At 48.5% G+C, this 13352-nt stretch overlaps 1 protein-coding gene across 1 annotated transcript in view; it reads left to right on the forward strand.

Moving 5' to 3' along the window:
- RNF130 (ring finger protein 130) overlaps window positions 1-13352 on the forward strand; it is a 70382-nt gene that overhangs the window by 47518 nt on the left and 9512 nt on the right. The window contains exons 5-8 of the mRNA XM_035029316.1: window positions 2236-2307; window positions 4154-4236; window positions 10344-10440; window positions 12509-12713. Coding sequence (XP_034885207.1) covers window positions 2236-2307; window positions 4154-4236; window positions 10344-10440; window positions 12509-12713 — 457 coding nt within the window. The remainder of the gene's footprint in view (window positions 1-2235; window positions 2308-4153; window positions 4237-10343; window positions 10441-12508; window positions 12714-13352) is intronic.

Genomic DNA, 13352 nt, shown 5'->3' on the forward strand with positions numbered 1-13352 from the left:
CGGGTCATGATCCTGGAGTCCCAGAATCGAGTTCTGCATCGGGCTCCCTGCTCGGCAGGGAGTCTGCTCCTCCCTCTGACCCTCATCCCTCTCATTCTCTCTCTCTGACATTCTGTCTCTCTCAAAAGTAAATAAAATTAAATATATATATATATATATATATCAAATTGTATACTTCCAATATATGCAGTTTAAGTCAATTCTATTTCCACAGGCTAAAGATACATATATGATAGAGGGGACTCTCACAGATTAAGAAAAACTTGATGGGAACAGCAACCAAATGCAATGTTTGGACTTTGTGTCCTGAGTCAAACAAGCCAACTGTATAAAAAGACATTCTGGGGGCCCCTGGGTGGCTCAGTCGGTTAAGCAGCCAACTCTTGATTTCGGCTCAGGGTCATGAGATCAGGTCGGGCTCCACACTCAGCAGGGGGGGTCTCTCTCCCTCTGCTCCTCCCCCACTCGCACATGTGCAAGCTTACGCACTCTCAAATCTTTTTTAAATAATAGACATTTTCGAGAGAACTGGGGAAATTATAGTATAGTCTGAGTATTTGATAGTGTTGATTAACTATTGTTAATTTTGTTAGATGAGACAGTGGCAGCAAACGAAAGCCCCTATCTGTAAGACATAGTGACGATTTTATGGGTGAAATGCTTTGTCATATGCTCTGAAATCCTCTAGCACAGTTAAAGAGGCGGGGACAAATGGAAAATATTAGTAAAATATTGATTATCGAAGGTGGATGATGGATAGATACATAGAGGTTCATGGACTTATTTTCTTTTGTATATTTTTAAATTCCCCCTAAAATTTTTATGTTTCTATGATTTTTTTTAATCCTCAGGATATAAAATCCAAGGTCTCCCCTTCTCTTAGCCCCCACCGTCCCCCCTCCAGCCCACCATCTGCCTCTTCCCACAGTTCAAGATTTGCTTGTGTGTAGAGTGACCACCTGTCCCAGCGTGCCTGTTTGCACCCACTGTCCCGTGTAATTACTGATAGGGCCCTCTGACTCTCAGAACGTTCTGTTTTGCACGATCAAATGTATGCTCGTCCTAGCAATATCGAATCATTTCCTTCATCGTCCTGTGCTTCACACGTATTTATCTTTAATAGATTTCCTTTGTCCAGAAGTCCCCCTCCTGCCCCCTGTGCTTTTCCTGATCGGATTCCTTCCCACTGGTGTTCCACATCTCAGCTCAGACATCCTCTCCCCAAGCCTTCCTGATGTTCCTCCTCTGCCCCGTCCCCCCCCAGCCCCCCGCCCGAGTTGGGTTGCCTGCCCTGTGCTGCCACACCACCCAGGCATGCTCTCCTGTACAACACTCAGTTACAGTGTGTTTACTGGGGGCGCCTGGGTGGCTCAGTCGTTAAGCATCTGCCTTCGGCTCAGGTCATGATCTCAGGGTCCTGGGATCGAGCCCTGCATCGGGCTCCCTGCTCAGCAGGAGTCAGCTTTTCCCCCTCACTCTCCCTCTGTGCTCTCTCTCTCTCAAATAAATAAATAAAATCTTTTTTAAAAATAAAATGCGTCTACTGGTCTGTTTCCCAATTCAGTTGGCTTTTCAAGATCTGGGGGCACTGTCTCTTCACCTGTGAGTCTTTGGTGTCTAGCAGTGTCTGCCAAAATGTGGGATCAAGTCTTTGAGATTCTGTGACTTAACCCTTTCACACAGCTCACCCCTGGAAAGATAAATGCACCTCCCTAAGCTCACGGAGCATTGTAGCGGCAGAGATGGAAGGACAGCTTGTGACCGCCTCTCTCCTGCCACACTTGGCACGGTGATGAGCAATCTTGGGGGCGCTGGAGGTCTCTTTTACTAAGACAGAGCTTATCCTTCTGATTGTCCCCAGAACTATTCGTGCAGTGGTTGTGGCTCTGACAGGTACAAGAAGTAGATTTCAATAATGCTGTAGTATTTCAAAGGTTTATTAAATACAGGAACGCAGCAGTGGTCATGACACCCAGTTGGGTTTTTTTTTTTCACTATATATACTTTTTAATTATTCAACCAGAATAATTCAGTAATTCAATTCAGAAGGCTGAATCTATGGAAAAACTGCCAGTTTTTCTCATTTTTTAATCACTTTGTTAGAATCCTTTCCTGTGGTACAACGTGGAGAATGTTGTGGGATAACAGGGGCTTTATACATTTAATGATTTTAAAATAAAGGATGTCATCCAGAGGTCTTGCATTAATGTCTGTTTTTCTTTGTAATTGTCATAGCGTCGTCTTGGAGATGCCGCCAAGAAAGCCATCAGCAAACTGACCACCAGAACAGTAAAAAAGGGTGATAAGGTATAGTAGTGAAATAACTTTAACACTATAAAAATGATAAAGTAGTTTTGCTTTTGATTTGGTGGGAGAGAACACACCCTAATCATTTGTGTCTCATGTTAGGTGATTCTTTTTCTCCAAGTATATGCTCTAATGCTTCATTTTAAACTAGCCTCCCTTTGAACTCTTACCCTTAGCATGCCTCATTTGGAGGCCTTCCCTAGAGTCTCTGACTTCCCTGGACTTCCAGGGCTCCTGCCATTATTGGCTGCACTGGTCTGCTTACAGTCCCTTAGCTGTGGTGTCCCACTCCAGAGCTTTCTCCCTTGCAGCCAAGGATGCCTTCGGGCAGAACCCTAATGGGTCAGTTGGTGCACTCGGTGGCCAGGAATATGTGTTCTCTTCCCTGTGCTTCCTTTGTGTTTCAGTCCCTCGCCAGTTCGCCAGAGAGCAGGAGACTCACGTCTCGAGAGAGTGTCATTCACAAGGTGCTTTCTGTCCAGTGGGCCAGACAGTTGGAAGGAAGCTCCCAGTGTGTCCGGGTTGGGCCCTTGGCCTGTGGGGCCCAAGTGAGAAAGCCAGTGACTGAGGCTGTGGCTGAGACGGCTCATCAGAGCTCCCCGGTCGGGCATCACATTACGTGGAATCCGCTTCTGCTCCATAAGGACAAAACAGCAGCTTGATGTTAGACCCTACATTCCATATATTTAGTTACGTAGAGGGCAAAAGTTGCACCTCTAAAGGCATAAACCCAAAGCTGTTTTCTACCCCACATCCAGCTCTCACATTTTGACAAGCAGCTCTGGGAGGGTAATTTCAGACAATTCTCCATCCTCTGTAGTTTCACCACTTCCTTGACTTCACCCGTTTTTATTCCCACTGTCTTGACACAGCTCTGGAAGGTGGAGACATTTTCAGCGAACTTCAGTGAACACTAAGCAAAGAAACAAGTAAAAACATTTGGAAAAAATAAAAGCACAGGAAAGCTGTCCTATAGCCCCAGAGAAGTGGTCACCCTCTTGGCCTGGTGGCCTTCAGCTGCCACATTAATTGGAAATTCCCCAGAATTTTTACCCATCCTACGTTGTCCTTCAGGCTAACACCAAACAATCTTTCCTTATTCAAACCAACACCTCTTCCAAGTTTGTGCCTCCTGGACCTACCCAGAGTTGTCCCACTGAGTTTCAGTCCACGTGGCCATGACACAGCAGATAGTCTCCCCTTCCCTGGCTTAGGTTCCTGGTAATGCTCTATTTTATGACAACTCGGGGGAGTCCCTTCCCGGCACAGACGAGGAAGGAAGCCAGTTAACCTGGATGACCAAACACCTAGCTGACTCTTCCTGGCTCTTCATAAAGACCCAGTATTGAGTTGGGCCATGACTGTTCTCTACCCCAAACCTGTGACCAGCTCCCGTTACTGGGGCTTGGTCTTTTGGGGGCTCACCATCTTTTCTGCCTGTACTTAGATGAGTGATCAGAGGACGACCCACACTGTGGAGGGTTGCTGTGAAGCCCACTGAACCAGAACAGTGATGCCGCGGTGGTGGGAGGGGGAGGAGGGTGTCCACGGTGACCGTGGATTTGAATCTTGAAAAACAAGTAAGAATTCTGACTTCTAAGACCTTTCACAGATAGAATTAGTACTGTTACAGCATAGTTTAAAAACGAGGTAGAGTGGTTTCCATATCACTTGGGTCAATGCAGGTAAGCAAATGAAAACATATCAAAGCTCTTCATAACTGTTCACTTGGTAGTCGCTTGCTTACTGTACTTGCCACAGGAAGATGCCTAGCTGGATTGCCTCCTCCGTTTATGTATAGCTTCGGTTTGAGCACATGACTCTCGTGCCTGTGCTTGCCTTGCAGGAAACAGACCCCGACTTCGATCACTGCGCAGTCTGCATCGAGAGCTACAAGCAGAACGATGTGGTGCGGATCCTCCCCTGCAAGTATGTCAGGCTCCTTTGTCTAAAAGAGAATGATGCTCCTGTGGTGTGTGTGTCTCCTCTTCAGAGGGGGGATCCCACTTGCCTTCGGGAGCTGCCTCACCCACGGCTCTGGCGGCAGGCGGAGGCGCGGTGGGCCGTTACCCATGGTGGGAGTGACAGCTGGCACGAGCCCGCCTCGGCACAAACTGACTGCAGAGCCTCCTCTGCTTGTGAGAAACACGGGGAAGACCTGGGGGTACATCGTAGCCTAAGACCATTGCGGGCAGGAATGTTCAATTCTGTGAGAGGGCACGTGAAGGACGCTGGGGTCGCACGATCCAGAAATGGCAGAGTCGAAGTAAAGGTCCACATCTACTGCTCCTTGTATCGGGCTCCGCTCATCTGTGTGTGGTGCTCTAGAAAGAGCAAATGTTCTTTAGAAACATGCTGATTGGAAAAATATGGAATCGCCTACTGAGAAGCCTAAAAATCAAAGACTTTTCCTCTTCTTTCTCCCCTCCCTTAAAACACATGCACATCACTCTGACCACCTAGTAACACAGAACACGTGAACAAATAAAATAACTGTCAGTGGTTGTCTCCCTGAGGCTACCAGTACCATTTTATTCCCAAAGTCACCTATTTTGAACCTAGAAAGACTTGTGAGGGGTTTTCTTTTTCTTTAATCATAGAACCTAAGAATAATTCCATATGCTGAAACAGAAAACCAGATTCTAGAAGTCAAGTCAATCTAGTTTACATTTAAAGGAAAATCTACAAAACTAACAGGAAGCTGTCCTGTAGAAAATTGCATAAGTACCAGATTTCCTTCAGCTGCCATCATTTATGGTTTAAAACATGAGGCTGAAGGAAATACACATCCAAACACAAACCAGGAAGATCAGTAGGTACATTATAAAGCATTATCCACCCCTAGCTGCTTTTTAAACATGTTTTCACCTGCACAGATCTCCTCTGACACCAGAATCACCAGGAAGAAGCCAAGTCTTTCCAAATTCTGTCTTCTATTTCAGGCCAGGGTCCCCCCTCCAGAGGAACCATCTGGACCCAAGAACAAAGGCCTCTGAAACCATTCGTGGTTGTTGGTAATGAGAGAGTGTCTTCCTCAGGGGAGCCTCGGCCAAAAATAGACTAATCTGGAAGCTTGCCCCCGTCCTCCCCGCCCCCTGAGCATTGGCTATTCCAGAGTTTCATTCTTAGTTCTCTTTTTTTCTTAACTTAGTCCAGTGCTCTCCAAACCGGACGGTGTGTCGGAATCAGTGGGTGGCGTTCAGAAACACATCCCGGAGCCCAGGCATGTGGCTTTTAATAGTCACCTGAGCAGCACTGCAACGGCATGCTCCTCCGTCGGAGTCCTCGCGTTTCTGGGGCTGCACCTGTGTCCGCGGTCTGCTTTTGGATATTAGAATTTTGGCAAACTTAAGGACATTTCTCTGTGCCCACGGTTAGGGCACGGCACCCTCGGTTGGTTGTGTTCCGTTGCCGGGTCCCTGTCTGACTCTGTGTTAGAGTCCCCCTTCTGCTCTGGAGCAGGGTGCTGTCTGGTATGCATACACCTTAAGCCTCAGCAAGTTGTAGCTTTCGCTGAGGTGTCTCACACCCTGCTCAGCAAAACCGTTCACCTCACTGAAATGGTACCAACCGCCCGATTCTCAGGTATAGTAAAAATTAACTTTGCCCATTGAGCAACGTTCTGTGGGACCGGAATCGACAACTTTTCACCTAGAACAAGGTTTCTGAGCCTTGGTACTGTTGACGTTTGGGACCAGATAATCCTTTGTGGGGGCCAGGGGCGGGGCGGCTATCCTGGGCATCATAGGATCTTTAGCGGTGTCCCTGGCCGCACCCACTAGATGCCCATAGCAGCCCAGCCCCACACACAGTTGTGATGACCACTGACCTAGAGGATGGCCTCGCCCAGATCTCCATCTTCTCTTCAGATCTTCCACACACCTCTGGTTTCTGGGGGACCCCCTCTAGGATACCCCCTTTGTTCCGATGTGTTCTTTCCACCTCGGCCTCCACGTGCCAATCCCGTCCCATCCTCAGGGACCTTGCTCTGTTGACTCTGCTCCTGCCAGTTTTTGTTCCTTCTGTCTCTGACATTTCGTCATTCTCAAGCCCCTCCTATGCCAGTTTCATAAGCCATCGCCAAACACTGCCCTGTGGCTCCTCCCTTCACAGCCAGACTTGGGGAAGGAGATGTGCTCGCTGTCCCTTCTTCACCTGAGTGAGGGACCAAGGAAAGCCCAGGTGCCTTTGTTTCTGTCCGTCCTTAACTTTGAACAAGCCTATCTGGAGACTGAACTGAGACTTTCTATCTATAGAGAGCAGCTCTCTATAGATTGCTGCCTTTTTGCTGCATGACCTTTCCTTTTCCTCTTCTGTCACATTAATTTACTATGGACAGATGGCACTTGGCATTGCTTGGGGCCTCCTCCTCGTGTCCTTTGATTACAGCTGATCATCCTTGGACATTAGCCAGCACGTCCTAGAAGCTATCACCTTATTTAGACCTCTTATTTAAAGCTCAGGCACAGCATTTTTTTTTTTAGTAGTTAGAAATACTTTTCAGGGGGCACCTGGGTGGCTCAGTCCATTAAGCGTCTGCCTTCAGCTCAGGTCATGATCTCAGGGTCCTGGGATCGAGCCCCGCGTCGGGCTCCCTGCTCAGCGGGGAGCCTGCTTCTCCCTCTCCCTCTGCTGCTCCCCCTGCTTGTGCTTTCTCTCTGTGTCAAATAAATGGATAAAATCTTTAAAAAAACAAAAAAAGTACTTTTCAGAAGTAGAGTGCCACTGTTCAGATCAACGTATGTCCAGGATGCCACTTTGGGAGCCTAAAAGGGGTCCATCCTGTGGCCGCTGCTGGAGGCGTCGCTGGGGTGCCCCCACCTTGAGGGAGGGCCTGTTCAAACAGCGTCTGCTGCCGGCCCAGCGACGGGGAAGAGTTCTCGTTTCTGACCTTTCGTAATTCTGGATCCTTTTATATTGGCCAGGTTCTTGCACGTCACCAAGAGGCTTCAGAGCTGTGAGAACAACTCCGCTTCAGTGTACCCTCCTGTCCCCACCCCCGGCCACCGCTCTGCTCTCTCTAGTTCGTGACGTGTGCGGGAAGGAGGAAAGGGGAGGGCACCCGACTACCAGTTTCGTTCCACATTCTGTACCCTAGAGTATTTCTTGCAGGAATAAAGAACTTCTGTGTCAAAGTTCCGATCTGCTTGTCCTTTCCACGTTTCACTGGTCCTCAGCACATCATCTGCTTTCCATCCCAGTACACCACTCGGCCCCAAATTCATCGGGCCCTTTTCTGCTTTCATGTGTGCTTTGATGACTCGAGTCTTTTGTAACCGTGGGAAGGGCTTCTCTTCAAGGTCTGGCTGGCCACACGTGCCGCCCACTGAGGTGTCCGTGGGGGCCCGGGGTACACCTGCGAGCTAGTCAGAGGTCACTGGTGCTGGGACTGCCGGCACTGGAGGCCTGCGCGCACGTTCTGACCGTTTATTGGGATAGCGTGGGAAACGTTAACGTTACTTCGCCTGAGTGTGCGTTTAGTAGAACCTTACATTGGCGTGCTGCTGAGTGTTTTCTGAGTGTTCCACGACAGCCCGCCACTGGCTGCTCCAAGCAGCCTCACAGGCACCAGTGATGCAAGAGGGTATGGGAATGGGTGAGAAGCACGGGAAGGCGCACAGGGTAGTTACCCACCAAGATCATAGCAGAGACCCCCAAGGAGGCTGGGGGGTCTGCATCAGAGGGCCCATAGGTGAACAAGGAAGCTGCCAGACTATTTGCAGACGAGAGGGGCATGCATGGGAGCCAGGCCGACAACCTCCCCATCTTCCCCCCAGGTGAGCTGCAGGAACCGGGCTGTTGGGGAATCTGTCAAAGGAGGGAGGGGGCAGGTAGCTGGCTGGGGTGGGGGTCAGTAGTAGGAGAGCCATGGCGTCGACCCATAGTCAAAAGGAAAGGATTTTTTTTGTTTTAAGAAAAACTATTTTCGGGCGCCTGGGTGACTCAGTTGGTTGAGCGACTGCCTTCGGCTCAGGTCATGATCCTGGAGTCCTGGGATCGAGTCCCGCATCGGGCTCCCTGCTCGGCAGGGAGGCTGCTTCTCCCTCTGACCCTCCCCCCCTCATGTGCTCGCTCTCTCTCATTCTCTCTGTCTCAAATAAATAAATAAAATCTTAAAAAAAAAAAAAAGAAAAACTATTTTCTTCAGATTTTGAGCTAGCTAGGGAAGGGAGACATTCTTGGTTTGACCCTGGAGACTCAGTTAGTCTGTTGTCCATTACAGTACCGCAAGGGGGGGTGGAGGGACACTGTCTTTCACATTGACAAACCTCTAAGGGAGCAGTTTAGAAGCCCAACATAGGAAAACCCACCCTACGCTAACCAGACCCTCAGAGCTCTACGGGCCAGAGGTTGGCAGACGCACCCTTGTAAGGGGGGGTGGGGATCCTGTCACTTAGTCAACGTAAAGGGGTCCGCATCCCCAGAAAGATTAGAAGCCTTGTGCTAGTCTTGGCCAGACTATAGTGAGCACTGGCACAGTCGACTGCTGCTGGGGTGTAGACCCCGGCTCTGAAAGCGCCCGCCCAATGGGGCCCTGTAGGCAGGAGCCCTTCCCCCGCCCCCCTTGGAGCACTCTCTCTCCTACGAGGATAGAGGAACAAGAAGTGGACGTGCCTTGTGCGTACTAAATGAATTTCGGGCTCACCTACGGTTTGGTGACTTTTGCCCCTTAAGTAAAAACCTGCAGGTTTAAATACAAGCCTTCCAGGATGAGGAGGTTCTAGTTCACTGCACTGATAAATTCAGTCTTCGAGATCTTTATTCTTACCGGAAGAAATGAGTGCAGGGTCACCAAGTGGCAGTAGGTAGGCGCATATGCATTGTTGAGGTTGAAGCTGTAAGCCTGCATGTTTCTTCCAAATCCCAGTTAAATCAGCGAGATGTTTAGACCTCCTATTTTTTTGGATCAAAACTGCATTTTTAAACAGCTGTATATAACTATTTATAAGCCACATGTAAATTATAAATTCATAAAGTTGCAAAGGCATACCATGTTTAAATTTGATCTCTTTCTTAAAATTTCTTTTATCAATAACCGAGACTCCAAGCATAGTTCCTCTGAGGTGCCCAGACTGTGTGTCCTGGCACCCACCTCTCTCCCTCTCTGGCCAGGACGCTGAGGCTTCATTTTTAGCTTCCACCACAGCCCCCTCAAAGTCTCTCCCTTCCACAAGGCACAGTTCCCTTTCCTAAGAATGCAAGACTCTCCATGACTGACTTCTTTTCTGTCGCAAGGATTCCACTCTCCTGAATAAAAAAAAAAATCACCCATCCTCTCTCTCTCCCCTTCACATTTCCACTGAAAACTGTTGACTCAGTGTCACTTGATTCCTAGGTACCTTTCATCTCCAAAATACTCCCAACCACCCTGTAACTTTCACAAACATTTAACATAGATTACTTAGAAGTCTTTTTAAATAATGTTCTAAATGACATTGAAACCAAGTTCCGTGAAACCAATTCGTGGTTGTGCAGAAAACTCTTTTCATTCAACCCTTGCTTCGTATCTTCTTGAATTTCCCTTCTTCCTACTCTAGCTGTTGTAGAAAGCGTAACTGATTGATAAGGTGTAGTTTGTTTCCTGGGCATCTGCCTTAGGCTAAGGTCATGGTCCCAGAGTCTGAGTACTGCATTGGGCTCTCTGCTCAGTGGGGAGCCTGCTTCTCCCTCTCCCTCTGCCTGCCGCTCTGCCTACTTGTGTGCGCTGTCTCTCTCTCTTTGTTAAATAAATAAAATGTTTAATGAAAAAAAAGGTATAGTTTATTTCATTCTTAATAAATATCCTAAGTTTCTTCAAGTGCTGAAATAAAAAGACCGAACTGCCAAGTACCACTTATCAGTTCTCATCATACAGATTGGGGTCAGGAGGTTTTCTGCCAGCTATATTTTAACATCCCCAATATTTGTCTCTTGGAACTTGCCAGTATGTCCAAAAAGGGGGAGAAACAGGCTAACTAAAAATTCCATTTCTTTGGATCTAATAGTTGTTCAGTATATGATCTGTGATACAATGCTCTGTTTTTTTTTTTTTATAGGCATGTTTTCCACAAGTCCTGCGTGGATCCCTGGCTTAGTGAACATTGTACCTGTCCAATGTGCAAACTTAATATTTTGAAGGCCCTGGGAATTGTGGTATGTTTCCTATATGGTCACTACTTTTTGCGTGTGAGCTAGCATCGCAGAGGTGGGTGTTAAGTCTCCCGCGAGAGCACGGGCTTTCTCTGCCACATGGCCTTTCTTCCATATTCCTTAGAGTCCAGCCCGTCTTGGGGAACTCCCAGAAGAGAAGATAAAGAACTGAACTCGTCCACTCAGAAGTGTGCTTCCATTGGGTGGTGGAAATATGAAGAATGGCAGTGGAGAGAGGGACAGGGTTTGCTTTCGTTCCGGTATTATCTTTTTTTTTTAAGGACTAGAAATACAGACTTTTTACTTTAGTCCAGTAGTAAATTTTTTCTGCATTCAGCATCTTATAAAACTGTGTCATCACTGTGTTCCTTTCTCTTGAACCTGGCTTAGCTCCCCAGGGCGTTGGTCAGCTGCAGGCAGCGAAGGTGGGCGGTACCAGCCTGCTGGGGCTTTGGTCCGAGGCCACACCGAGGACACAGTGCTTCATTCAGCTCTGGCCAGGCCGGTCAGCACTGACTGACCGAGGGCCTTGGAGACTTCCTACAGGTCTCCCTTAAGAGACCTACTGTCCAAAATTAACACCTCTTAGAGGAAAATAAAATACTTACTGATCTCAAGAAAGAGTGGATGAATGATTTCCTTGTGGAACCAGAAGTTTAATGTGTCCAGCAGATGAACTGCTCCTTTTAGCTTTGCAACCCAAAGCACGTCCAAGGCGTCCTATTAGAAATGTGTTGTCGTCAGCTGACAAATGAGCGGTCCCGGGTGGCTCCTTCCAGCTCCGGAGATCACGTCAGTAACACAGCTGAACATAGGGTCACTCCACCTCAGCCCCACTGACACTGTGGACCAGATAATTCCACTGGGGGTGGGGGCGGGGGGCCGTCTTGTGTCCTGTAGAGTGTCTCCCGCATCCTTGGCTGCTCCCAAAGGCTAGTAGCATGACTCATCAGATGCAAGGTCAGAATGTCTCCAGATGTTGCCAGATGTCCCTTGGGGAACAGTCACCCCCATGGGAAGGGTTTACCATAGAGCGTCTGCCATGATGTCGGGCGTGTGGCAGACGCTTCCGGAAGTATTACCTTGGCCTCTTTTGTTGCCTCAAGCCTTGGTGGTGCTTTGGTTTGTTTGTCTTCAGTCCAGTCTTGGAAGTGCAGACACTTCTCCCTTTTGTTTGTAAAGAACATCCTTCTAGAGTCTATTACAAGCTACCATGGTTTTAAATATAAAAACCACAGTAAAGCTCTTCTGACAGGGTATCGTTCTAAGCATCTTACTTCGGCTGTGGGGCGATCTAGAACAGTTCTCCCGCCGAGGAAGCCGTTGCTGTGGGTCGGGTTGGCTGTCACTTCTCCATACTTGTGCCTCTGCCCACCATCCTTCCCAGCTCTGCTTCCAGCACTCTGTCTGCCCGACCTGAAGGTTCTAGGGAAACCAGAAAACCGTCTTGTTACCACCGATTTTTTAGTTGGTAGGCTTTGGCCCCAGAGCAGCTCTGTACCTCCTTCAGGGCTAGATGCTTAGATTTTGAAACTGATGGTTTACTCAAAGCTCAAAGGTCTTTTCAACGTCGATCTGCTCTTGGTCATGTGCTTTCCTTGTGTCTAAAGGTAGAAGACATTTAAAAACTGACTGCCAGCTAAATGGGGCATTACAGAGAAGTTAATAGGAGGAATGCAGTATTTTATGTTCTCTGCTCTCCCTCAACATTAATGGAAGAGCCGGAGTAATGCATTTTCCTGTTTGTCAGCTTTAGAATAATGATAATGACTCCCTCTGCCCGTAATCTGTGTCCGCCAGAGGTGGTCGTTTCTTCATGAAGATGAAGTACCCAGTTTTCTCAGCTCTGCGATGGATTTTGGTTTTCTTTTGTATCATGTTTGGGAGGGAATCATCTGTTTCTTTTAAAGGAAAACTCTTGGGTGAGAAAGGGTAAATGGGGAAAGAAATGAGAGGAAATCACATGGAAAAAAAACTTGAAGTCTTTTCAACAGGGTGTCAGACATTTAGAATTTTATCAGAGATTTGTTTTTCTTCTAATAAGTACTCTTAATTTGGAAATGTTTTGCAGCCAAATTTGCCATGTACTGATAACGTAGCGTTTGACATGGAAAGGCTCACCAGAACCCAGGCCGTTAACCGAAGATCAGCCCTCGGTGACCTCGCCAGCGACAACTCCCTTGGCCTCGAGCCACTTCGAACTTCGGGGATCTCACCTCTTCCTCAGGACGGGGAGCTCACTCCCAGAACGGGAGAGATCAACATTGCAGTAACAAGTAAGTGGGGCCCTGTACCCAGGCGCAGGGCAGGTTTGCCGCTGTGCTTGGTGCGTGTTGACTGCTCCAGAGGGCAGTGGAGGTAGTCACCTGGGCCAGGGAGTTAGTCCGTCACGGAGGAAGCAACAGGTTCCTCTGTTAAAACAGGAATTTGGGGAGACAAAACTTTCCTGATAGTAAGGAGCTTGTGTATTTGTGTATAATAAGTAGGCCGTCTGACAAGTTGTCTCAGTAGCCGTGTAGACACCTGCTTTGATGGCCGCCTTGCAGACGGGCATTTTAAAGGGTCCCGCTGGGATGCGACGCGGGGCGTCGTGTTGTGTAACCAGCCGTGAGCACAAGGCTCCAGGCAGCTTAGCGGAAACCCAGGGCAGAATCTGAACACACTCCCTGGAGTTGCTCCCTCTGGGGAGACTCGAGACGCCCTGTTGCTGCTCACTTCACTTTACGGAGTCTGGGGTCTTGGCACTTCGTCTTTGGGGTCACTGGACGCGGGGCGGGAGAAAAGCCAAAGCGTGACGTGCCTTTGACAGCACTCTCGCTAGTCCGGGGCGTCTGGATGGGTGACGTGTTGCCGAGGAGAGCTGCGGTGCTCGGAGTGTGTCGACGGCCGCCCGAGGATGGTGTGCGTGCAGCCGG

Source organism: Mirounga leonina, unplaced genomic scaffold (genome assembly GCF_011800145.1).
Source record: "Mirounga leonina isolate KUSES-001 unplaced genomic scaffold, KU_Mleo_1.0 Mir_239, whole genome shotgun sequence".
Classification (NCBI taxonomy): Eukaryota; Metazoa; Chordata; class Mammalia; order Carnivora; family Phocidae; genus Mirounga; species Mirounga leonina.